The 25,228-nt window shown below is 40.6% G+C and overlaps 1 protein-coding gene and 1 non-coding gene across 17 annotated transcripts in view; one reads left to right on the plus strand and one right to left on the minus strand.

Moving 5' to 3' along the window:
• SCMH1 (Scm polycomb group protein homolog 1) overlaps window positions 1-25,228 on the minus strand; it is a 178,164-nt gene that overhangs the window by 3,176 nt on the left and 149,760 nt on the right. For 13 of the 16 annotated variants that reach the window (XM_063103800.1, XM_063103794.1, XM_063103787.1 and 10 more), the window contains 4 exons: window positions 23,540-23,666; window positions 10,515-10,715; window positions 8,436-8,627; window positions 6,034-6,228 (listed from right to left, as the gene is read on the minus strand). In XM_063103800.1, the coding sequence (XP_062959870.1) occupies window positions 6,034-6,228; window positions 8,436-8,627; window positions 10,515-10,715; window positions 23,540-23,666 (715 nt within the window). The remainder of the gene's footprint in view (window positions 1-6,033; window positions 6,229-8,435; window positions 8,628-10,514; window positions 10,716-23,539; window positions 23,667-25,228) is intronic. The other 3 variants (XM_063103801.1, XM_063103803.1, XM_063103795.1) reach the window with 2 other exon arrangements.
• On the plus strand, window positions 2,199-2,272 carry TRNAI-AAU (transfer RNA isoleucine (anticodon AAU)). Its single transcript has one exon. It is a non-coding gene; the product is annotated as a tRNA-Ile (tRNA).

Here is a 25,228-nt window from a genome sequence, read left to right on the forward strand (position 1 = left end):
AATACTGAAATACATGGTCTCAGAAAGCATTTAGTGTATCTCTTGGTTACAGCTCATTCTATACACATTTCCACCCATCACATTACCCTAGTAACATGTTCTCCATAAAACAGCCAAAGGAACCTTTAAAAAGCAGTAATTGAAGCATGTCAATCTCTAAAAACTCAATGCAATGGCCTCCCGCTGCACATGAAATGAAATCTGAACTCCTTACCATGGTCTACGAGGGACTCCATCATCTGGTGCTTCTTACCTCTGGCCTCATTTTACACTTCGAACTCTCCCTGCAACCTGCCCCTTACTCGCCATGCTTCAGACACACTAGCCTTCTTCCTATTTCTTGAATAGGCCAAGCTTTTTATCCTTTGACTTGTGATTTCCTGTCTCAAATGCTCTTTTTCCAGATCTTTTCATACCTGACTCCTTCTCAACATTTGGGTCTCATCTCAAATATTGATTCCTCAGAGAGGCCTTCCCTGATCTCCTCCTAAAAGTACTCAATTCTTCCCAAAGTCACTCTGAATCCAATTACCCTAGTTTTTTCTTTTTCCATAGTGCATATCACTACCTAAAATAATTCCATGCATTCATTTATTTTATGTTTATTATCTGTCTCCTCCCTATAAAATGTAATCTCTATCTTGTTCCCTGCTATGTCCCCAACACATAAAAGAGTGCCTGGTTCACTACAGTAGATGTTCAAACGTTGTTAAGTGAATGAATGATCATATATAATGGTTACTTGTGTGTGTCTCCCTGATCAGACCGTCTCTATCGAGGCAAGGACCTTGCCTTGCTCATGTCTATATCCTTAGCACCTGGAAAGGCCCTGCCACATGAGCTCCTAGTGGTAGAGCTAAAATACACTTATGAAAGTAGAGGGCCTACTTTCTATCTCCTGCAAAAGCTAAGAATCTCTTCCCGTTTTTCTTCATTCTGGGTCCCAAGTCTAAAAGTCAAAGCACACCTTGCCTGGCCTGGCCCAGCCCAGCCCAGCCCTTGCTTTCTGGGGAAGAGATTCTAGCATATTGTCTTCCAAGCTTGTAGTCAGGCATTGACCAGACCAGGGAAGAAGTGTGCTAGAGCAAGCAGGGGTGAATAGAGCCATAGAAATCCTGATGGCTTTTTAGATGTGTCAGTAGACAGGAAGTTGGAAGGAGCTCTGTGAGCCAGTCACTTCTCCCTTCCCTAAAAGTCCACTGTGATGCTAAGAGAGAAACCAACTGCAGAGACTCTGGAGAGTAGAGAGAAGATATGGGGAGAGAATGTATATGCATGAATGTGTCCTTCTTGGACCATCTTAGCTAATTACTCTGATCATGGGCTAGGAATCATATATACACACACATATATGATAGTGTGTGTATTAATAGTATTTGTGTCCCCCCAAATTTGAATGTTGAAATCCTAACCCCCAGGGTGATGGTATTAGTAGGTGGGACCTTGGGGCACAGCCCTCATGAATGAGTATTTTTATAAAAGAGGCCTGAGAGAGGTCCCTCACCCCTTTGCCCATGTAAGGTTATAGTGAGAAGACAACCATCTATGTACCAGGAAGTGGGTCCTCATCAGACACCAAATATGCTGGTGCCTTGATCTTAGAAGACTTCCTAGCCTTCAGAATTGTGAGAAATAAATTTCTGTTGTTTATATTGTCACCCAGTTTACAGTACTTTGTTGTAGCAGCCTGAATAGACTAAGACAATCCACATATATGAAACTATTATATATTTATGTGTTTGTCTATTAGTCTATTTCCATTAGAATATAAACTCCATGAGGGCAGGTGATGAGAATGTGCTAATTTATATGGCAGTCAGGAGGGATATCTCTGAAGTGATGACATTTGAACAAAGACCTGAGGCAGAAGAGCAATTGGCATGTTTAAGGTTTAGCAGGAGGGCTGATGTGCCGAAGCAGGGTGAATGTGGGAGAAAGTGGTGAGACATAATATCTGAGAGAGGTGTGTGTGTGTTGAGGGGGAGGAGGGAAGTGATGGTGCAGATAACAGAGGATCTTATATGCCATTGAAAACCATTGGCTTTTCTGAGTGAAATTGTTAGGTTTTGAGCAGAGGAGTGACATGAACCAACTTACAATGAAAATAATCACTCTCACTCTGTATTGATAACAGACTTTAGGGGGGCAAGGATAGAAGCAAGGGAGACGTTAAAAAGGAAGCTATTATAATTCAGTTTGGCTAGTTAGCTCAGTTGGTTAGAGCATGGTGCTAATAACACCAAGGTCCAGGGTTCTATCCCTGGACCAGTCAGCTGCCAAAACAAAACAAAACAAAAATAACAACAAAAACCAAGCAAAACACCAAAAATAATAATCCAGGCAAGGGACAGCTGCAGCATGTGCCAGGATGGTAGTGGTGAAAAAGTGGTCTGATATTATGAACACTATTGAATAAATTATAAAGAATCCCCACATTGTCAGCTCAGGAACTGAGGCTCAGAGCAGTGAAGTGACTTGCCCAGGACCACAGGGCTAGAGAGGAGACAAGTTAGTGCCCTGTCTCTGTCTTCTATTCCCATTTCTACAGATGGCCTGAACCAGGGTTCTCCCCACCACTACCTCATGTGTACAGTTGCCAGATGCTCTTCAAGGAAGGTTGATTGTCTCAGTCTGAGAATGACTAAGGCAGGTGAGGCACATCCTCAAGAGGTCAGACTAACAAGCTCATGCCTAATCATCCTGGATTAATAAGAGAAGGACAGACTTGACATCTACATTCTTTGAGACAAACAATTTGAGGGTCAATCAAATAGAATCCTCTCATAGCCTTAAGGATTTCTTCAGGGTCAAAGGAGACTTAGACCATGACCAGGCAGAGAGACTCATGATGTGTTCCAGAGGAAGAGCGGAGATGCCCAGGAGTCAACAGTACTACTGGAGGAAAGTGCCATGAGAGGCAGCCTATCGCGAAGTACTCCTATCAGAAATAGGGCCTTGGGGAAGATAAAAATAACAGTAACTTCCCTCATACCTGGGGAATGATTTAGTTTCCAAAATGATTCCATGTCCTTTCTTTCATTTGATCCTTTTAATATTCCTATGGAAAGACCAGCTTGATGTCATCATCTCCACTTTGCACACGAGGAATATTTTGCACATGAGAAAGACCTGAGACGTAAGATGACTTACCCAATTCTCAAGGTAGGGGGCTGAGGCTAGAGTCGGCTCTCAGTTCTCTCTACATGAGAGCTCTTTATACTCCATTTTGCCACCTCTCTGGGGTTAAAGTGGGGGAAGGGGCACCACAGACTTCTTCCCCTGTTTCAGCCTTCATGAAAGCTCTCTCCTCTGAAGTCACTTCTTTTCATTGCAGGCCTTGCTAATGGAGTCTTCTTCTTTCACACCTCACACATCCCTGGGCTGGGGGAGGCCAGAGTGGGCATGGCGAGGTGGCATTTTCAAGGCTCCCCATTGCTACTTCTAGACTATCCTCCTATGAAAGCTCATGTTCTTCAGAGGCTGAACATGTACCCAACCATCTGCTCTTCCTGGTACTATTGTCTACTGATCTCTGGGTTTCTACCCCTTGTTAAATGAAGACTTTTGGGTACTTAAGCTCACTACCTTCTGTTTCATCCCAATTCCTGCCATAACCCTCAGAGGTAATCCATTCAACTAACAGGCCTCCAATGACTTTCGCCTCTATTCAACTTCAAGTATCTACTTCCCAGGTCATTGTCTGGTTCTTGCCATCACTTAGAAAAAATCCATTTCAGAATTTTAAATATCCCACTCCCTGACCACAACCTCCCATCTTTCCAACTCCACTACAACTATTACACCACAAAGTTCTTTAGCATATCAAACTTTCAGTCTCTCCCACCCTTCAGCCTTGCTTCCTTCCCCCCCACCACACAGATCTAGTGGTTAATGATGTAAAGTGCTCTCCCTCCAGCTCCACTGACTTCTTTACATACTCTCCCTCTATTTCCCCATTCTTGCCCTATTAGCTTGGTATAAAACCTTAATTCTCACACTGTCTTTTCTCATCCCATATCTAGGTTGCTAAGAGCCACAGAAGAAAACCATAGTTCTTGCAAACTGGCAAACTAGTCTCCAAGCATAGCTGGGCTCCTGATGTTTCCTGCAAACCATTCCCTTCTCCTTGATCTATTTTCTCCCATCTTCTTTATGACTAGTCCATTCTTTCAGCACTCTGAAGCTCTTCTCTACTCAGCCCTTTCTCTATTCACTGCTGGATACAATTGTTAAGAAAACCATGCCTTCTTCTGGCTTAAGACTGATCCATCTGTCTATACCCTTGATCCTTATTCTTTCCCACCACTCCAAGACCTTACTTTCTCTTCTTTCCTGTATTCTTAATTTCTTCTTCTTGGAAGTCTCAGGTTGTCTGCTGACAAACATGCCCAAAGTGCTCCCACTCTAAAAGACCTTCTTATAACTTACAGTTCCTATCAATACCATCTTTCTTTTTTCTCAAACTCCCCTTGATATCCTCACCCACTGCAATCTTCCCTTGCCACCCTCTGCCACCACCGAAGCTGCTCTTACTAAGATCACCAACTACCTACTAATTGCAAATCCAATAAATGTATTTCTCAGTCCCTATTTTATGGAACTTTGTTGTGCTGTGCTCTCCTTAAAATACTCTCCGTACCTCTGGCCACCACAATATCAAATTCTTCTGTTTCTCCTCCTTTAAATGTTCCTTTGTCTCCTTGGTGCAGGCTCTTCTTCCTGTTCCCACCTCTTGAACTCTGTTGGTTCCCAGGACTCCATCTTTGGTAAACTGTTCTTTTCATTCTACACATTCTTCTGGGAAGTGGGTGTAATCCACCCTACAGTTTTAACTATTATCTATATGCTGATGACTTTTAAATATTTAACTTTAGCTCAGTACTCTTCCCTGAGAATCAGACCTGTAAAACCACTGCCTGCTAAATGTCACCTAGAAGACCCATGGGCTCCCTCCCCTTCCTTCTCTTCCAGGGTTGGTTTTCTCTCTTAGTGAATAGCACCACCATCTATCCAGCCACTACATCTAGAAACCTGGGAGACATTCCCCACTCCCTCCTTCCTCACAATCCTCAAATCTGACTAAATTTACCTTGTGAATTGTTTTAAAATCCATTCTCTCTTCTCCAAACCTTCTAACTACTGCCCTAAATCCAGGCCTTTATCACTTCTGGTCTGGCCCACTCTAGTAACCTCCTAAGTGGTCTCTTTAGTTTTGTCCCTCCTCAAATCCATGCTCAACACAGTAGTCAATGACCTATTTAAAACACAAATCGGTTTATGGCTTGCCTCTAATTAAAAGTCTTTGGTAGCTTCACATGGCCTACAAAATCAACTCCAAACTCTTCAGCATGCTACTTAATCTCTTCTATAAGTCCTGACCTTTCCATGCTTTTCTCTTTGAAGTCCCAGTATTATGTTTTATGCTTTAGCAATACCAAACTGCATGCAGTACAATCTGTACTATTTCTTATCCCGTTGCTCTTGTTCACATTGTCCTCTCTTCTTGGAAAGCTCTTCCTCCTCTACCGCTCCTGATATGGCCATTCATACAGTCTCAGACAAGGTGTCACTTCCTAAAGAAGCTTCCCTTTAACACCAAACTTGGGTTAGATGTCCCTTCTTCCAGTTTTCATTCTACTAACAGCATATTTCTGTCATTGCACTCAAGACTGTGTTTTATAATATCTGTTTAAGTGTCTCTCCTGCAAGACCTTGAGGACAAAAAGTGATTGATTTTTGTAGCCACATGCTAAACACAGATGGCGTTCGAATAAATGCCTAATGGACAAATGAATGAATCCTTCCCTTTCATCTGTAGTACTTTGGATCTTAGTTTCTATCATTCTCAAGCCAATCCCAGAGCTCCAATTACCTCCAAGGTGCCTGGGCAGGCACAACAGTAAGCCTAGCCCCCAGTCCTACCCCTAGGCAGGGGGCAATGGAGCTAGGTCCTGACTGGCCTCCTAGAGCTCAGGAAGGAAGGGAAGGAAAGAGTGAGGGAGGGCTGGAGGACCAGAACTCTGGAAAGCTTACCCTTGGAGCACAGCCTGCGCACAGCTGAGGCCGTGTTTGGTGGGAGGCCACAGGATGGAAGCAAGGGCCGGTACCCAGGAGCTCGAAGATTTTGGGAGGTGCTGACAAGGTTGGTGGGATTCAAAGTGGAGTCCATTGTGTCTGAGTGTGGCTCCAAGGACCGGGCCAGACTATTCCCCAGGACAAAGATTTCACCTGGAAATCAGTAAAATCAGGGTTAGAGCAGGGACTAGTTTGGAAGAACTGCCAGGGTGCTAGCTCCCAGGTACCTCTTTGAATGGAACAAGAGGCAGCAAAACAGAAAACTCTGGGCTGAAACTCAGGAGGCCTGTGTATCAGTCATGGCTCTGGATCTCAAGCTTTTTGATAGAGGTTTGGGTAAGTAATCAAAAAATGGAGCACAGAGGTATGGGTAAGTAATCAAAAAATGCAGCAAATGACAAATGATCGGAGGTGGGGCAAAGGGTCAGTAAGGCAGTTGGGTAAGTAAGGAGGCAGGCAGAAAAGAAAATCTAAGAAGCACAGAGGAGAAAAAGTTTAGGCAAGGCTCTGGCTTGCCTGGGCATAGTTAAAACACTCATTTCGGGAAGCAAAGAGAAATGAGGGTGCGAGCAGACAAGTTGCTGAGCACTCATTACGAGATAAAGAGCTTAGAGAGCACAGTGGGGTGCAAAGAGTTGGCTCAATCTATCTGAAAATGGGGGAAGGGAAAAAGGTGGCAGCCGTTGGTGGAATGTGATGTCCCTAGTCCTTGTCTTTTTCTTTGTAGGTGAGGCAAGAAGGGTCTGGTTAAAGCTTGCTTCCTCTTATCTGGTAGTTGAATCAGAGGGATGTAAATTGGAACTGAATTCGCAGGAAAGGTCATGCCCCAATCCCAAAAGATCTTCCTGACTGCAGACTCACAATGAACAATGCTACCAGTCTCTGAATTCTGCTACCAGTCGGTTTCTATCAGTTCTTAATGACAGTATGCCATTTAAGAATTCTGAGTTCCTATTTCTTTGAGAAATCTCTTTCTAGCAGCTACACTCATGTGCACACTACACTTCTCACGTATCAATTCTTTGAGAATCCTGGGTAGGCCTAACTTCCATTACCTAAATGCAGATCAGTTTTGGATGTCAAAGCTGGGAATATTTAACAACTTGCCTTTGTCTGTACCAACTCCTTCAGGCCCAGTCCAGACTCCCACTGCAACAATCTAACTGCAAGTAAGGATGCCTTTTTCTGTTTTCATTGATTCTGATGCTGAAAGAAAACAATCTAGTGCAGGTTCAGTAAGAAGTTACTGCTGAAGAAAAGGATCAGCCAGAGGGCCACAGATATGGCTGCAGGGACCAGAGGGTCTGGGCTCCCCACAATGAGTATTTGAAAATCAGGTATCTTTTTGCCCTGCTTACATATCATATAAGCAATGCTCACTTGGGTGCAGAAGTAGAAATGGGGGTGGGGGGAAGGAGAGTAGGTGAGTGGTCACTTCCCTGAGCACATTCTCTAGAAGTAGCACTTTTATCAGAAGTGATTCTGTTGAGACTATGATGAAAAGACAACAGAGAAGGCAGTATGGGAACAAGACTTGTGTAGAAGATCAGAATGGGGCACCTTTCAGATGTGCTCTCCCAACAACAGACAGCACAGACCCCACACCGACAGCACCCCCTCTCCACTCCTCTGCTCAGGACACAATCTGCAAGACTCTTTTAAAGTACCTTTCCTTCCTCTCCTAACAATGACCTACCTCGCTATGTTTGGGCCGAGCTTTCCTTCCCTCCCTCTTGTTCTGTGTCCTGGGCTCCAGATTAGAGATGCTGAGTTCCATTCACTCTTTAACCTCTCTCGGAAGTGCTTTGTCACTGATCCGGCCACGTGGCATCCACTTTCTCACTGTGGGTCTGGTATGTTAACTAAGAAAGTTATTTTCCAGCTTAGGTAGAAAACAGCAGGAACTTGAATTGACTTGCTAGACTGGCAGTGCTAGAAGAATTAGGGCCACATGCCAACGGAAAGAATGGATGACCAATCACCAGGGAGCAAATTTCTCAATCTGTAGCCTGAAACTAAACCTTCCTGCTGGCAAGGGAGATTTATGTTAGGGCTTTGCTGCCAGATTCACACTGGGAGGTGTACTGGGACTTCACAGTGGCCCCACATGCAGTCTGGAGCTCAGAAGGGGAAGCATGAACCACCTTTTTCTAGGGATAAGTATCCAGAGGAAAGAAGGGAAATCCTAGAGATAGAAGACAAACTCCTGAAGAGAGAATAAAGATGAAAGGAAATAAAAAAGTCCCAAATGTGGCAAAGGTAACAGAAAACCAGATCTCTGGATAGTAGGTGCCAGGCTTGCAGGTCTAAGTTGCTTGCCCTGCCCCCCCTCTAAGCCCAGACCCCATCTCAGCTCCTACCTGGTAGGTACCTGTCGTGGCTGTGGCTGTACTCTGTAGCAGTGAGTGACAAGTGAGTCTGTGTAAAGGGCTGGTTGCCAAACAGATTGTCACTACGAAGGTTGTGGCAGAGTTTCTCCAGGAAGCGGAGGACGTGGGTGATGCTACTGACTGCTGGGAGGTTGAGGGTGTGCTGTTCCAGGTCAAACACGGCTGTGGAGTTAAGTAAACAGGGCCAAGCACATCAGCCTGACAGTGCAGTGTGGTGCAGCCCTGGGCAGGAGGAGGCCAGCCCACTGCTTGTCTCAGATTTACCTGGTTACACACAGGCAATCTGTGCCCCAGGTTTCCTCCTTCCCTCCCTTTCCTCCCTCCCCTGAGGGCTTTGATTTTTGTCTCCAACTCCAAAGGCCTTGCAATAATGGGAGTGGCCAGGCCAGGTCTGTGGCACCCAGGGCTCTGGAATGATTTCATCCAACTTGTGAAAACAACTGTGAACATAATTCTATCAGCTCCATCACTTGGCTGGGCCTCCTCCAGGATATCTGTTCATTTAGGGTGCTATTTTCACAAGAAGTGCCTAAGAACAGAGGAGCTGGGCAGCAGAGTATTGCCACTTCCAGCAGTGGTTTGGACACGCAATTTCCAACCTACATAAGGGCTCTAGAACTTCAGCAACACTTAGAACTATTTCATACTTGGTTTTATTTTACTTCCTATCTATGTCTATTAAAAAAAATCAGTATAATCCATAAAAAACAAAAGGCCTGTGTATTTGTCTCTGAGGGTAGCAAGGAAATGGAGATTTGGGGAAACGGGTCACTCTCAGGAACCAATTTTGGGGCAGAGGAAGAACCCTAGAGGGGATATAGGTGATAGCAGCTAAAGAGAGGCAGTAAAGAAGACCAGGTCCCTGCAGACTGCTGTGCAGAGGAAAAGGAGAGACCAGTGAGTATCCTGGGCCTCAGAAGGGACATAAGGCTTAATTTCCCAGGCAATTCCCAGTGTTCTATGATAATTCTCTTCCTGTCTTCCCCCATCCTCCACGCAGCCAATTACTCCCTAGTCTGGGCTCCCATACCACCCTGTATGCACTTCTCTATTATAACACTTCTTAGAGTTGTTTCTATTCTTTCTTTTCCACTGGTGCAGAACCCGAGCCTGTCATCTTCTGTTCTCTCCCTCTCCTGGCCAGTGTGTGTGGCAATAATCTGTGACATACAGTAAGGGCTCAATAAATGTTTGTTAAAAGAATAGTTTGGTTGGCTGGCCAGTTAGCTCAGTTGTTTAGAGCACAGTGTTATAACACCAAGGTCAGGGTTTGGATCCCCATACCAGCCAGCTGCCAAAAAAAAAAAGAATAGTTTGGTTATTTATGGGGTTTTCCATGTCAGTTGGTTATTGCAACTTGTTAGGGAGGAGGGGCAGGTGATTATGACACAGCATTACTGTTAAGTCTGAAAGGCTCTACGTCAAGTCTTCATAGGTTTGGTGGGTAAAGAATAGGGTTTTAGACTTAGGAAAACTGAAACAAAAGCAAGGTATAGCAGAAAAAGTGAATATTCTCAGTGAGAGCAGAAAACACTGCTGTTGAATCAAACTCTCATAGTAGGAAAGAAAGAGGGAATGACTCTTACTACTCTTCCCTGTGATTCAATTCCCTTGTATTGAGCTGGGCTTAGGACTGGAAGCTAAGGAGTCAAAGGAATGATTTTGACAGGTGGGAGACTGTGGCATTCTGGAGAAACTCTCCTGTTGCCACAACATAGCCCTCTCTGGATTCTTTCTTTGGAGATGCCTTTAAAGCAACACACTCATATATTTTCTGTATGGAAAAGATTAAGCAGATAGACAGGAGAGGAATCTGTTTAGAGGCTCAGTTAAGCAGAGTCTGCATGGGTGTTCTCTATGGCAGAGGTATGCATAAGGCTCAGAGGGGCTCTAGGAGTTGGAAATGAGGACTCTGAGGAATGAAATACCTTCACATTTCTCCAGAGCCTACAGGTGTGAAGCAGAAAACAGGAAGTCTTGTCAGAAATCAGCCAGTTGAGAAGGCCTGCCCCTCTGGCTAGGAGGCCATAACAGTCCAAGGGTGCTTACCTGAGATAACCTCACCACCATGGCCTTGTTTGAGGAAGCTGAAGACAGTTTTCTGGTAATAAGCACAGTCGATGCAAGCCTGGACAGCTTGTTGCAACACCACAGAGGCACGGGCAGGCCCAAAATGGTCAGGGAGTTGCTGGACCTTCTTCTTATCTAAGTGGGGGCCTGTGCTGCCGTTCTTGTTCAAGTAGATACAAACTACAGGAGACAAAGAATCAAAAAAGCTTAAAGAGTCTCCAGGGTAGAGATGTTAGGGAGAACAGTGCTTTCTTTCATCTTTTACACCCTGGGCTGTGGTCCCTAGTAGGATTCCCAGCAGCTAGCTGGTGAAACATTTGGTGGGGGTTAGAAGGTGAGGAGTCAAGAAAAGGCTGAGCCCAGCAGCTGCCAGCCCAAACTGCATGACCAAAGGCTTGGGGAACACAGCCTGTTGGGAGAACAGCCCAGACCAAAAGTCAAGGCATAGAATTTGCACTTAGTCTTCTGTGTGCTGAAGAGAAAATCTAAACGACTTCCTAGATGTACGTACTTTCATTTTCTGTACTTGGTTGCCTCACATATTCTTTGTATCTCTCACCTTATATGTGTTAGGAGCTGTGGGGCCATGGCAATATTAGCAAGAGTGTTCTCGTGTGTGTGTATGTTAGGCAGTGGACTTAGAATGGTTATACCACTGGTCAGTTGCCTTGCTTTCTGTTCCAGGCCTTAGAGTCCCTTTGTTATCTTCTACAATTGAAATAAAGAAAAAAACTGAAAAGGACCTGAGAGTCCCATCTATACATTTGTTTGTTTCAGCAGTTTCTTCTGCCAAGACAGCTGAGCACTCTCCTCATTGCTGCCTTCCACCTGGCACCGTGGTGGGGAAGTCATAGAGTGGGCACAGGAGAACGAGGCAGTCCTAAACAGAGTTGTTTCCTTGGTCTCTGGAGAGGATCCACGGCAGCCCGGTCAGCAATGACACTTCCTCCCCTGACCTGCCTTCCAGGCTCCCTCCCATTTAAGTAGGGGGTACTCTTCTTTCTTGCACTGTTGTGGCTCACTAACTGAAAAAGTAGGAGGGCAAAAATCTCTTTTGTTATTAAAAGCAAAAAAGATAAGAATGGTAGCTGTGTGGGCTGTGGATGGACTACTGTCCTCTTTGGGTCTCAGGTTCACCATCTGTAAAATGAGGGGGCTGAGCCAGATGTCTCTGAAGACTTTCTGCCTTTATAATTCTAAATCTAAGGAGAAGAAATATGGAGAGAAGAAAATGGAAAATAGAAAGCTTGGAGGTGGGATGTAGAAGGTGACAGGAAGAAAAGAGTAAACAAGACAAATTGAACATATACATTTAGCCCTGTTCTCTTCTACAACTCACTAAAATGAGCCAGATAACAAGAGAGGAGACAACAATAAAATTTTGGAAGCTGGAAAATAGCAACTGACTTAGCAGACCTAAGAAAGCTACATCTCCTAAAGCAGGAATGGGGAATGATGAGAAACAGACTGTTTCATCTTAGAATTCACAAAAGGCCTAAGAATTGGCAGAAGAAGTGCCTCTGGACATGGGTGTGAAGGTACATCTAATAAAAGAAGAACTGGTTGAAGTCTGTTAAGAAATGATTAGGATTTCCATGTCTGGTAATGTGACTCTTCTGCTGTCACAACTAAAAAATAAATGAAAACAAGTATCTTTGAAAAGATACTTATACGAGTGTCCACTAATCCCAAACAAGAGCAAACCCAAATGTCCATCAACAAGAGAATAGGTATACAAATTGTGGTATATTCATTTAATGGAATACCAATTAGAAGTAAAAAACAATCAACTGTTGATAGACACAACAACATGGGTGCTTCTCAAAACATTATTTTGAGTGAAAGAAACCAGATGAAAAAGAGCACATATACCATTCATTTATATTATGCTGAAGAACAGGAAAATCTCCTCTATGGTGATAAGAATTAGAATAAAGGTGGAAGTCAGGGGTAGAAGGTGGGGAGTCAAGAAAAGGCTGAGCCCTTAATGTTGTCTCCTCTCTTGATATCTGGCTCATTTTAGTGAGTTTTAGGAGAGAACAGAGTTAAATGTGTAAGTTCAATTTGAGGGAACTTCTGGGGGTGGCAGAAATATCATATCTTGATTGGGGTTGTGGTTACATGGGTCCTTACATTCATTAAAAATTCATCAAGTTGTGCACTTAAGGTCTGTACATTTCACAAACGTAACTCTTACCTAAATTAAAACACAAGAAAAGGAAAAAATATAACTAGTCTGGTGATTATTAAAAATAAATTCTACATGGATTAAATGGTGAAATATAAAGGCAAAACTATAAAACCTTGAGAAGACTGTCAGTTTTAAAACATGACCCCCAAATTCTTAGCTATCCCTTCCGTTGATCTCTGTCACACTTGACCAATAGAATATGGTGGAAATGACACTGTACCAGTTTCTAGGCCCAGAGATTAAGAAACTGGTAGTTTCCACTTCCTGTTTCTTGGGACACTCATTCTTGAATCCCAACTACCATATGTGAGGAAGCAAAGACACACTGTGGAGAGGTCTATGTGAAGAGAAACCAACAGCCAGAACCAACTTGTCAGCCATGTGGTGGATCCTCCACTCCTAGTCAAGTCACCCTACCTGACACGGCATGGAAGAGAAACAAGCAGTCTCCACCAAGCCCTGCTCACATCATTGTTTTAAGCCATGAAGTTTCATGGTGGTTTATTACACAGTGAAAGATTACTGAAACAGATTCTGATACCAGAAATAGAGTGCTGCAGTAACAAAAGCCTAATACACATGGCATTGGCTTTGGAACTGGGCCACAGAAAGCACAGAGGGCCACAAAGAGTGTCAGTGAAACTGAAAGAGCCTTGAGAAGAGTTTTAATGGAAGCCTAAAGGTCCTGGAGGAGGCTATTCATGAAGCTTTAAAGATAAGTGAGAAAAATATTATTGGAAGACAGAGGACAGAAGACACTTACTAGGAAGTGACTGAAATTTTGACAAGACTATTGCCTGCAATAACATGGAAATAGGAAATGGACCTGATGAACTCAATGAAGTGGCTAAGGAGTTTTTCAGACAAAGTCATAAAAGTGCCTCCTGGCTTCTCACTACTTATGATAAAATCCAAGATGAGAGATGAGCTTTAAAGAATGTACACATACACACACATACACACAGGACTTGCAGAGTTCACAAATAAAACTGCATCTCATTTCCAGTCTCTTCAGAAGGCAAGCAATTAAGAAAGTGCCAAAAATCAACTCCAGAATAAGACAATAAAATCCTTAATTATGTTAGAAAGATCTAAGACTATGCTTCATAGCCTCTTTCTGACCAAAAGGCTGTCTAAGAATCTTAAGGGTAAGCCTTGCAGATTCTTTTCCTTAAATAGCAGGATTTTTAAGAATGTTAAGGGTATTGTCCCACAGCAGCTGCACAAGAAGCCCAAAGTAGAGGAAGGCTTAAGTTCAAGAGATTTGTGGTTGTGGCTTTGTTTAATGAAGTCATTCCTGACAGTATTTGGAGAAAACCCCTCAAATTTCTAAGACAATCTTCTGGCAGAAGCTTGCCAGATTGTACTAAAAGGAACAGAGATGGTACAAAATGGAAAGAATCCTTAGGACACCTAATTTTTTTTACAGGCAGGAAGAAGAATGAGAAGGTAATTTCAGTTTTCTTATGGAAAAGGAAGGATTATTCAGAGGACAAAACCAAGAGCCATAGAAAAAAAACTCCCCCAAAATAATATTGGACCTAATTAAGGATTTGGCAACATATGCCCAGCTGGATTTCAGAATTCCTATAGACCACTGACTGCTGCATGCCTCCGTTTTTCTCCCTTTTGAACTGGAGTATCTATATAAGTTATCTTATGCCTGTCCCACCATTGTTTGTTGGGTATGTGGTGAGCAAACAACTTGTTTCTTTAGTTCACAGGTCTTTGGATTAAGAACCACACTGAAGGAGGTAATACTCGAGAGACTGCTCCTAAGAGGCCTCATGTACACCTGCACCTGATTTAGATGATGAGACCCTGGATCTTGAGCCTGATGCTATAAAGGAATGAGAATTTTGATGGCGAATCTTGCAAGTGGGGAAAGGTAAATAATTTATGTCCAGACAGTAGACTGAGGTGTTTTAAAAATATGGTCCATAATTTTTTGACCCTCTTCCCACTGAGAGGTAGGATTTATTCTTAATTGATCTAACAGATAAGAGTTTGTTCAAAATAATAACACCAACAACGTATTTGATCATGTGTACTTGTGTGTGTGTATGTATATATATGCCTATGCATAAGCAAAATAATTAATTGCAGTCATACAAGGGATGGAAAAGATGAATTACAATTATAAGGTACTCATACCACCTATGAAGTGGTACAATGTTATTTGAAAGTGGACTTGCATTAGTCATAAATGGCTATTGCAAACTCTAGGGTAAGCAAAAAAGAAATACCCATATAATTGTTATGCTAACAAAGGAGAGAAAATTAATCATATAAAATGCCCAATTAAAATCACAAAAGGCAGAAAAAGAGTGGAAGACAAAAATAGGAACCAAAAAAAGGGCAACAAATAAAAAACAATAACAAATAGGGTAGATACTAATCCAACTATATAAATAATCACTTTAAATATCAATGGTCTAAATACACTAATTAAAAGAGAGAGATTCTCAGAGTGGATCAAAAAACAACACTCAACTATATGTCGTCTACAAGAAACCAACTTTAAATGTAAAGACACATAGTAAATGAGTGGAGAAAGATACAACATGCTAACACCAATCAAAGGAGAATGGGAGAGTATATTAATTTCAGACAGAGAAGAATTCAGGGCAAAGAAAATTATCAGGGAAAGAGAGAGGCATTACATAATTATAAGGAAGTCAATTCTTCAAGAAGACATATCAATTCTTAATGTATATGCACCTAACAAAAGAGTATATGTAAGACAAAAACTGATAGAACTGCAAAGAGAAATAGATGAATTTGCTATTATAGTTGATCTCAACACTCCTTAATCAGAAATGGATACATTCAGCAAGTAGAAAATCAGTAAGTACATAATTGAACTCAATAGCATCATCAATCAACCGAAATATAATTGACATCTATTGACTACTTCATCCAACAACAGCAGAATACTCATTCTTCTCAAGTTCATGTGGACCATTCACCAAGAAAGACCACATTACGGGCCATAAACACACCTTAACAAATTTAAAAGAATAGAAATCATACAATGTCATCTCTTAGACCACAATGGAATTAAACTAGAAATCAATAACAGGATGATAGGTGGAAAATCCCAAAATACATGTACATAAAACAATACACTTCTAAATAAGACATGGGTCAAAGAAGAAATATCAAGAGAAATTTAAAAATATATTGAACTAAGTGAAAATGAAAATATAACTTATCAAAATTAGTGAGATACAGAAGAAGCAATGCTTAGAGGGAAATTTATAGCACTGAACACATATGTTAGAAAAAAAGAAAGATCTAAAGCCAGTAATCTGAGCTTCCACTTTAGAAAGCTAAAAAAAAAAAAAAGAAGAGTAAATTAAATCCAAAGGAAGCAGAAAATAAAATAAAATAAATAATAATTACAGCAGAAATCAATGAAATTGAAAACAGGAAATCAATAGAGAAAATCAGTGAAACCAAATCTGCTTCATTGAAAAGACAAAATTGATAAGACTCTAACCAGGCTAACTAAGACAAAAAGAGAGATGACACAAATACTAATATCAGAAATGGTGGTGGGCGGGGGACATCACTACAGATCCCATGGTTATTAAAAGGATAATAAAGGAATACTATGAACAACTCTATGCCCCCAAATTTGATAACCTAGATGAAATTAGCCAATCCCTTGAAAGACAGTCTGCTAAAACCCAAACAAGAATAGACAATCTGAATCATATCTATTAAAGAAATTGAATCAATAATTAATAACCTTCCAAAACAGAAAGTTCTAGGCCCAGATAGGTTCACTGGTGAATTCTACCAAACATTTAAGGAAGAAATTACACCAATTCTCCACAGTCTCTTTTGGAAGAGAGAAGCAGCGGGAATACTTTCTAACTCATTCTACGTAGCTGGTATTACTCTAATACATAAACCGCACAAAGACATAACAAGAAAAGATAACTACAGGCCAATATATCTCATGAGCATAGATGTAAAAATCCTTAGCAAAATATTAGCAAATCTCATCCAACAATGTATAAAAAAAATTATGAATCATGATCAAGTGGATTTATCCCAAGTATGCAAAGCTGACTCAACATTCAAAAATCAATTAATGTAATCCATCATAGCAACAGGCTGAATAAGAAAAATCACATGATCATATCAATAAATGCAGAAAAAGTATTTGACAATATCCAACACACATTCATGATTAAAAACTCTAGAAAACATGGAATAGAGGGGAATTTCGCTAACTTGATAAATAACATCTACAAAAAACCTGGAGCTAACATCATACTTAACAGTGAGAAACTAGACTCTTTCTTACTAAGATCAGGAAAAAGACAAAGATGTCCCCTCTCACCACTCCTTTTCAATATTATACTGGAAGTCCTAGCTAATGAAAGAAGAAAAAGAAAAAGGATACAGATTGGGAAGGAAGAAATCAAACTCTTTGTTCACAAATGACATGATCCTCTATGTAGAGAATCTGAAAGAAATGACAAAAAAACTTCTGGAACTGATAAGTGATTATAGCAAGGTTGTAGGATATAAGGTTAATATACAAACAGTCAATTATTTTCCTATATACCATCAATGAACAAGTGAAATTTGAAATTAAAAACACAATACCACTTATATTAGCACCAAAAAAAAAAAATACTTAGGTATAAATTTAACAAGATACACAAGATATATAAGAGGAAAACTGCAAAACTCTAATGAGAGACATCAAAGAAGAGCTAAATAAATTGATTCTCCATGTTCATGGATAAAAAGACTCAGTATTGTCAAGACATTGGTTCTTCCTGACTTGATCTAGAGATTCAACACCATCTCTACCAAAATCTCAGAAAATTATTTTGTGGATATCAACAAACTGAATCTAAACTTTATATAAATAGATGGAAAACCCAGAATAGCCAATACAGTATTGTAGGGGAAGAACAAAACTGGAGGATCGACACTACCTGACTTAAGACTTACTACAAAGCTACTGTAATCAAGACAGTGTGGTACTGGTAAAAGAACAGACAAACAGATGAATGGAACAGAATAGAGAGACCAGAAATAAACTCATATAAATATAGTTAATTGGGTTGGCTGGTTAGCTCTGTTGGTTAAAGCATGGTGCCAACAACACCAACATCCAGGGTTTGATCCCTGTATTGGCCAGCTGCAAAAAAAAAATAAAAATAAAAATTATACACACACATTCAATTGATCTTTGACAAAGGAGCAAAAAAGTAACACAATGAAGAAAATAGTCTTTTCAACAAATAGTGCTGGAACTAGATATTCACATGCCAAAAAAATGAACCTAGACACAGATCTTACACTCTTTAAGAAAATTAACTCAAAATGGATAATAGACCTAAAACATAAAATGCAAAATTATAAAAGTTAGAAGACAACACAGGGGAAAATCTAGATGACCTTGGGTTTGGTTAATGACACTTTAGATACAACACCAAAAGCATGATCTATGAAAGAAATAATTGATAAGCTGGACTTCATTAAAATTAAAAACTTCTTTGTGAAAGGCACCGTTAGTAGAATAAGAAGAGAAGCCACAGCCTGGGAGAAAATATTTTAAAGAGACATATCTGCTAAAGAACTGTTATCTAAAATATACAAAGAACTCTTAAAATTCAACACAAATAAAACATTAAAACAAAATGATTAAAAAATGAGCCAGACACCTTACCAAAGAAGATATACAGATGGCAAATAAACTCAACATCATATGTCATTACGGAAATTCAAATTAAAATAATGGAATGACTTCCAATCAAGATGGTGAAATAGACGGTACCCAGCGTCACCTCTCCCACAATCAACCAATTTACAACTATTAAAAAGCAATGACTGCCAAGCTGGAGCTGCTAGAGCTCAGGGAAAGAGGAGAGACCTACAGAGTTCATCAATGCAGGAAAAGCCACAATGAGAGAAAGAAAGGACCGCTCCAACCGTTTCAAGCCCCAACCACTTCAAGGCTGGCCCTGGTGAGCACATGGAGCAAGAGCTGGCGAAAGCTGCTTCTGTGCCCGTCGTATGAAGTTTTTTGGAGGCTGCAAGGGAGAAGAGGGCCTTGATGGTCCCCCAGGCCAACAAGACCACTAAGAGGGTTCCCGTGGACCCACAGAAGAGTGAGGGGCCACAGACAGCTGAAAAGAGGAGCCACTCAGATGCCAGTGATGGGAAGTGTTTGGAGTGTGAGGGGTGGGGGAGATTGGCTCACTGGGGGAACACTGGGGCACAGCACGGACAGCTGATCTGCCCTCCAATCAGCACAGGACTACTCAGTGAAGACTGGTCAGGAATGTAGAACTGCAGGGGATACAGGTTGCTGAAAAGACTCAGGCCCAGACTAGAGTTTCTATGCCATCCATGTGTATCAGACTTCACAAGACCCGGAAGTGTTTACAAGGTCAATGATTAAAACCTGAGCTGCACAAAAAGCCTTCCTCAGAGAATCAGCAGCAAAGCGGCAATTTAGCTCAACCACAGGGCTCAAGTGCTGATTGCCACTGGAAGTTCCCCCGTTTTAAAAGTAACCAGAGGACAACAGATTAGTTCCAGTGCAGGATTTAATGGTGGGATGGCGAATAATCCAACACAGAACTTAAAGAAAAAATAAAACCCACAGATCAGAGACAAAGTTCTGATATTAACTAGTAAAGGTCTAACACCACCACCAAAGAACACCTATAAAACCTAGAAGGACCAGAAGCCCCTAGGGCTCCCAAGGAACTCAGCCATGCCCCCCCGATGTCTGCATCCATGACGACCACTGGAAGCACCCTGGGCTCCTGAGCTAGAGTGGTGGGGGGCCAAGGGCCTCAGCCACGACCCCCTGACATCCACATCCAGCCCAGCAATGACCACCAGGCATTTGCCAGAAGCACCCTGGGCTCCTGAGCTGGGGTGGGGGTGGGGGTCCAACTGCCTCAGCCATGCCCCCCAACATCTGCATCCAGCCCAGTGATGACTGAGCCACCACTGGAAGCCCTTGGGCTCCCCTGCCAGAATGAGAGGGGTGCCACAGGCCTCAATCATGCCCTCTGCTTCCTCTTCCTCCCACTCTATCTTCCTCCCTTTTCCCCTCCCTCTCTCTCCCCCAATTGCTCTGCAAAATCTTAGAATATTAATAATAAAATAATAAATAAATAAATAAATAAATAAATTTTAAAATAAATAAATAAAACAACAGTGGTATACTACTACACATCTACTATAATGCCAAAACCCAGAAAACTACCACCACCAAATGCTGATGAGGATGGGGAGCAATCCTTCATTGCTGGTGGGAATGCAAAATGGTACAGTCACATTGGTGCTACTTGATCAATAGTTTGGTGGTTTCTTATAAAAGTAAACATATTCTTACTATTCAATCCAGCGGTTGTGCTCCTTGGTATTTACCCAAAGAAGTTGAAAACTTACATCCTGGCAAAAACCTGCACATGTATATTTATAGCAGTTTTATTCATAATTGCTAAAACTTGAAAGCAACCAAGATGTTCTTCAGTAGGTGAATGAATAAACTGTGGCATATCCAGACAATGGGATATTATTCAGTGCTAAAAAGAAATAAGCTATCAAGCTATGAAAAGACATGGAAGAAATTTAAATGTATATTACTAAGAGAAAGAAGCTGATCTGAAAGGCTACATACTGTATTATTCCAACTATATGACATTTTGAAAAAGGTACAACTATGAAGACAGTTAAAAGATCAGTGGTCGCCAGGGGTTAAGGGACGGGAGGGATGAACAGGTAGAGCACAGAGGGTTTTTAGGGCAGTGAAACTATTTTACATAATACTATAATGGTAGGTACATGTCATTACACATTTGTCAAAACCCTATAGAATGTAAAACACCAAGAGTACACCTAATGTAAACTATGGGTGATGATGTGTCAAAACAGGTTCATCGATTGTAACAAACGTACCACTTTGGTGGGGGACAATGATGATGTGGGAGGCTCTGCATGTGTGGGGACAGGGAGTACACAGGAAATCTCTGTACCTTCCACTCAATTTTGCTGTGAACCTAAAAATGCTCTAAAAAATAAAGTCTATTAAAAAAATTCAGAGAATAAAAAAGAGCTCTTTATAGCTGATGCAAATCTCCAAGCATGGGGAAATAGAGTATAAGCATTTTGTAAGTGTACATAAGTAAATTTCCTAAATGTATTTAAAATCTTTCTAGACAGATCATTTTTCAGAACTGCTGTTTCCACTGGATATACTTTGGAAAAAGCCACTGGAGTAATAATTATAAATTTAAGAACTAAATTGGCAGAAATGAAAAACACAGTATAAAGTTTGGAAGATATGATTGAGGAAAACATGAAGAAAGCTGAACAAAAAGACAAAAAGAACAGGGATAAGAATAAAGAAGGAAATGAATATTAGAATATCAGTTTGAGAAGTCCAACATCTGAGTAATAGGTATGCCAGAAAGAGTGAAGAAAGAAAAAGGAGTGGAAGAAAATCATTGAGGAAAGAATTTAAGAAAATTTCATAAAACGAAACTGTCCAGTATGGTAGGTGAAAATATACATCCAAGGCGAAATTTCAGAATACTGGGGATGAAGAGAAGCTTCAAAGAGAATAAACAGGTTTCATAAAGGATATAAATCTAAGAAAAATCGACCTGAGAAAACAAAGACATGGGAAAGAGCAAACTGGGAATCTAACAGAAAAAAGAGATGAAGAGAATCTAAAGGAACAGAGAAGGCTCCAGGGAAGATTTCTTCTGGAGTATGACATAAGTAGAATATATAATATGCTTGATCATAAAGAGAGATATATACAATAGGAAGAGTGTTTAAGGTTGAATTAATAAGTATACAGAAAAATAAACACATAATGAAGAAAACAACAAGATTTACCCCTAAAACAAAATGTTGTGTAACAAAGGAAAAGCAATCATAGCATATACTACATGGCTTAGTTGAGAATAGCATTTAACTAGTTATAATAACTAAACACTGAATTTTGATGTAATCAAATTTATGATATCATGGAATTGGGGTAGGGAAGTATGTGTGGGTGGGGTAAGGGGCAAGGAGATTAAGAGTTAAATCCTCATCTTCTAAAGTGGGTAATCAGTAGAAAAATGTCTAAAGCTAAAAAGTATAGCAATATAAACATGCTATTTAGATATATGAAGGTAAAGAAAAAAGTCAGTTGAATTGAAAATGATGCCTCTGGGGAAAAGTTATTGACAGAGGCAGGGAGGGGCTGTTTGTTTTGTTTTTGTAATAAGTCTTACAGACTTTGTTCCTTTAAACTATGAACATGTGTTTAACATGAGAAAAATAAAAATTTTAAAAGTGTACAATTTAAAAATGAAGGGTAGGTAATAAAGGATACAGTGTGGCACACAGCATTCAATCTATGTTAGCTCTGTTAATATTTGAAGGGACTTTAAAGATAATCTGGACTAATCCTATCATTGTATAGAGGTGTAAACTGAGGCTCAGACAGGGAAGTGGTATCAAGGTCACACAGAGTGAGCCAAGGCCCAGTCAAAACACGGTGACACAGTGATCAGTAAAGACTGCTATAGCATGACCATGAACAGGAGACAGAGATATTCAGAATATGTTCCCACTTTCCCTAGGCTGAGAGATTCAGGCCAAGGGAGAAATTCTAGCCTACTGGTTGCAGTTCACATCATTTAAAAGGAACAGTAAGGTATAGTCATGAAGCCCCTGCTGCTGTGGGTCTTCTCTGTATTGCTGAAAGGGCACATTAGGCACCTAAGTAGTATCTAGAATGATATGGGGTAAACCAAGCCAGTATATAGGCATCTGGGGGCATGTCATGAAATTGGAAAATGTAATCAATATTTTCACCAATGTGCTCATCTGTACTTACTTTCTTGTCCTTGGAGCTCAGGAGCTAAGTCCTTTATTCATTAACCTAATGACACTCCTGGACTAAGCAGACCCAGTAACTGGCAGGAGCTAAGTGCAGATGACATCTTTGGAGAAATCGTGTGATAGGACTTTGACTAGAGCTGGACATACACGCTACAGGCAGGCTATCATCTTCTAAAGGTTATTTGAAGAGAAAAGTATGGCTGGGCCTTCCCTTCAAGCTCTAACATGCTAGGATGTGGATAGAGACATACTAAACTCCTTCTAAGAGAAAGATCACCCTAACTTCCATGGTAATCATTCCAATTGCTTAGACTTCTCTGAAGAAGATGGAATGTCTGCAGAATAAAAGAGCAAGGTCTCACATATATATTTTAATTAACACATAAAAAATGAGTATTGTTCTTTATAGTTACTCCATTGGTAGGCTGTATATCTATTCTAAAGGGGTAGTTCTTTTAGAGTTACCTTTATAGTTTATGAAATTGGAACAGATAGGCATAACCTAGGTTGATTATCCAACACTTCAGCCAGTAGATTTTGCTTTGAATCAACCATTCATTGATTGGTCTCCAAAATCAAGTTCACTCTCATTATACCAAGGTCTGCCACCATCAATGATAGTTAAAAAAAAAAAAAAAAAGAATCAAAGGAATTTTATACTTAAGTATTTGAGTTGTGCCAGCAGAGGAATTTTATACATAAGTATTTGAGTTGTGCCAGCATTACTGGAATACTGGAAGGGTTCTGGAGGTGGAGAGGATCACTAAGAAGAGAACATTCCTGACTGGGAAGGATGAGTATTATTCTAAACTGGGCCAGGGAATGCTTACCCCTGGACAGGGGGCTAATTACTGGCACAAGACGAGAAAGAGCAAACACTGGGGGTCTGGGAATTATTGCAGCTAGTTCAGTCATCTTCTCTTACCTGTGGGGGCCTGCATGGCTGAGCTGGGGATGGTGGCAGCATCTTGGGGTACAGTGCTGGTATCCGGTTCAGGGGTGCTGGTTGTTGGTGAGGTGGGTGGTGGGTTCAGCAAAGTCCGAGGTTTCCTCTGTCAAAATGGATGGGGAAAAGTTTGCTACCCAAGATAGGTAACTTGTCTTCTCATTCCTCTATTCCTAGCATTTAACTCACACATGAAGTGAAAATATATTTGTGGATGAAGCTGTGTTTTATCTTTGTTTTCTATGTAGCATCTGGCCCAAAACTATTTATACAGGAGATGCTTAGTAAACGTTTTCTGAATCTATGTATGTGATTCTGGTCTTTTGTAGAGCCAGAGCTTAATGTATGGTCTTTTACACTAGACTCAATATTATCATTTGAAGTTCCAGATCTTTATTAGTTGGGCAGACAAAAGCAAAATGCAAAAAAAAAAAAAAATATGCTGTGGCTTAAATCCCCATTGATATTACTTTGCATTTTCTCTCTCTTTAAAAATGGAAATGACCCTTCTCTTCACTCTACAAATTGCTTTCCTCTGTCAACCTCCCTCTTCAGCTCATTACCTGCCATTCCTTCCCTTAAACCCTCTACTATAGTAATCTCTAACTATATTACTTCTCTAAAAACCCTGAAGTTTTACCTCGTACACACCTTTATAATAATAAGCTGTTCCTTCTGTATAAAATGCCCTTTCTTCTTTTCTTTACCTTACAAATTTCTGTTCATTTAGGAAGCTTTTCTAGTTTTCCTTTAATTACTGTCTCTTTTATGCTACCTCTATACTCTGTGTTGTTGAATTTGTCAATGTACTGTCACTATATGTTTACATTCTGATGTCCCATATTAGCCTGGAGCTCCTTGATGGTCTGATTCTGAGAACCTTTCCTAATATGGTACTTGGCATTTAGTAAGTGTTAATAAATGTTTTCCATGAAGCATATGGTATAGATCACCAACAATGGGGGAAGTAATGAAGATGATTTGAGAGAAATCTAATATTTCCCTTATACTGTTCAGGGCAGTCTCTGGGGAAAAAAGATTTCAGAACACTCTTTTGAAGAAATAGTTTTCTAAAAGCCGTTCTGAATGCAAGGAAAACACAAGCATCACTGAGATCCAGAAGATCCTTTTTATTAAATACCTCATGTAGTATCCAGTGCTGAGAGCTGTATAAACCTGTCTGCCTTCTAGGAGTGTATTATTTAAAGATATAGCACTGATGACAGCAGACATATACACATAAGATGGCCTTGCCTGTGAAAGCAATCATGTAAACCCGCATGAAGCATTCAAAACACACACTGGAAACAGACATATCTGCTTTTTTTTTTTTTTTTTTAAAATAGCTAAAAGTGAAAATCCAAATAAGTAATGAGTTGGGGAAGTAGGGAAAATACCAGTTTAACTTCAGTGAGTTGGTAGGATTTCATGGGGTCCCCGAAGGAACAAGCCTGGTGAGTTAGGTGCCTGAATATTGCCAAAGAAAACAGAAAGATGAAAGGCATTATTACTGTCTGAGATAGGTGCATTTACATGTATTATATCTATTTATATATTACTTTATCTCCATTTTATAGGTGAGAAAACTAGGGCTCAGAGTCCTAAAGTCACATCGGTGATAACAAATGGAGATGAAATCTAAACCTAAGACTGGCTTCAAATCCTATG

This window comes from Cynocephalus volans, chromosome 8, assembly GCF_027409185.1.
Source record: "Cynocephalus volans isolate mCynVol1 chromosome 8, mCynVol1.pri, whole genome shotgun sequence".
NCBI classification, from domain to species: domain Eukaryota; kingdom Metazoa; phylum Chordata; class Mammalia; order Dermoptera; family Cynocephalidae; genus Cynocephalus; species Cynocephalus volans.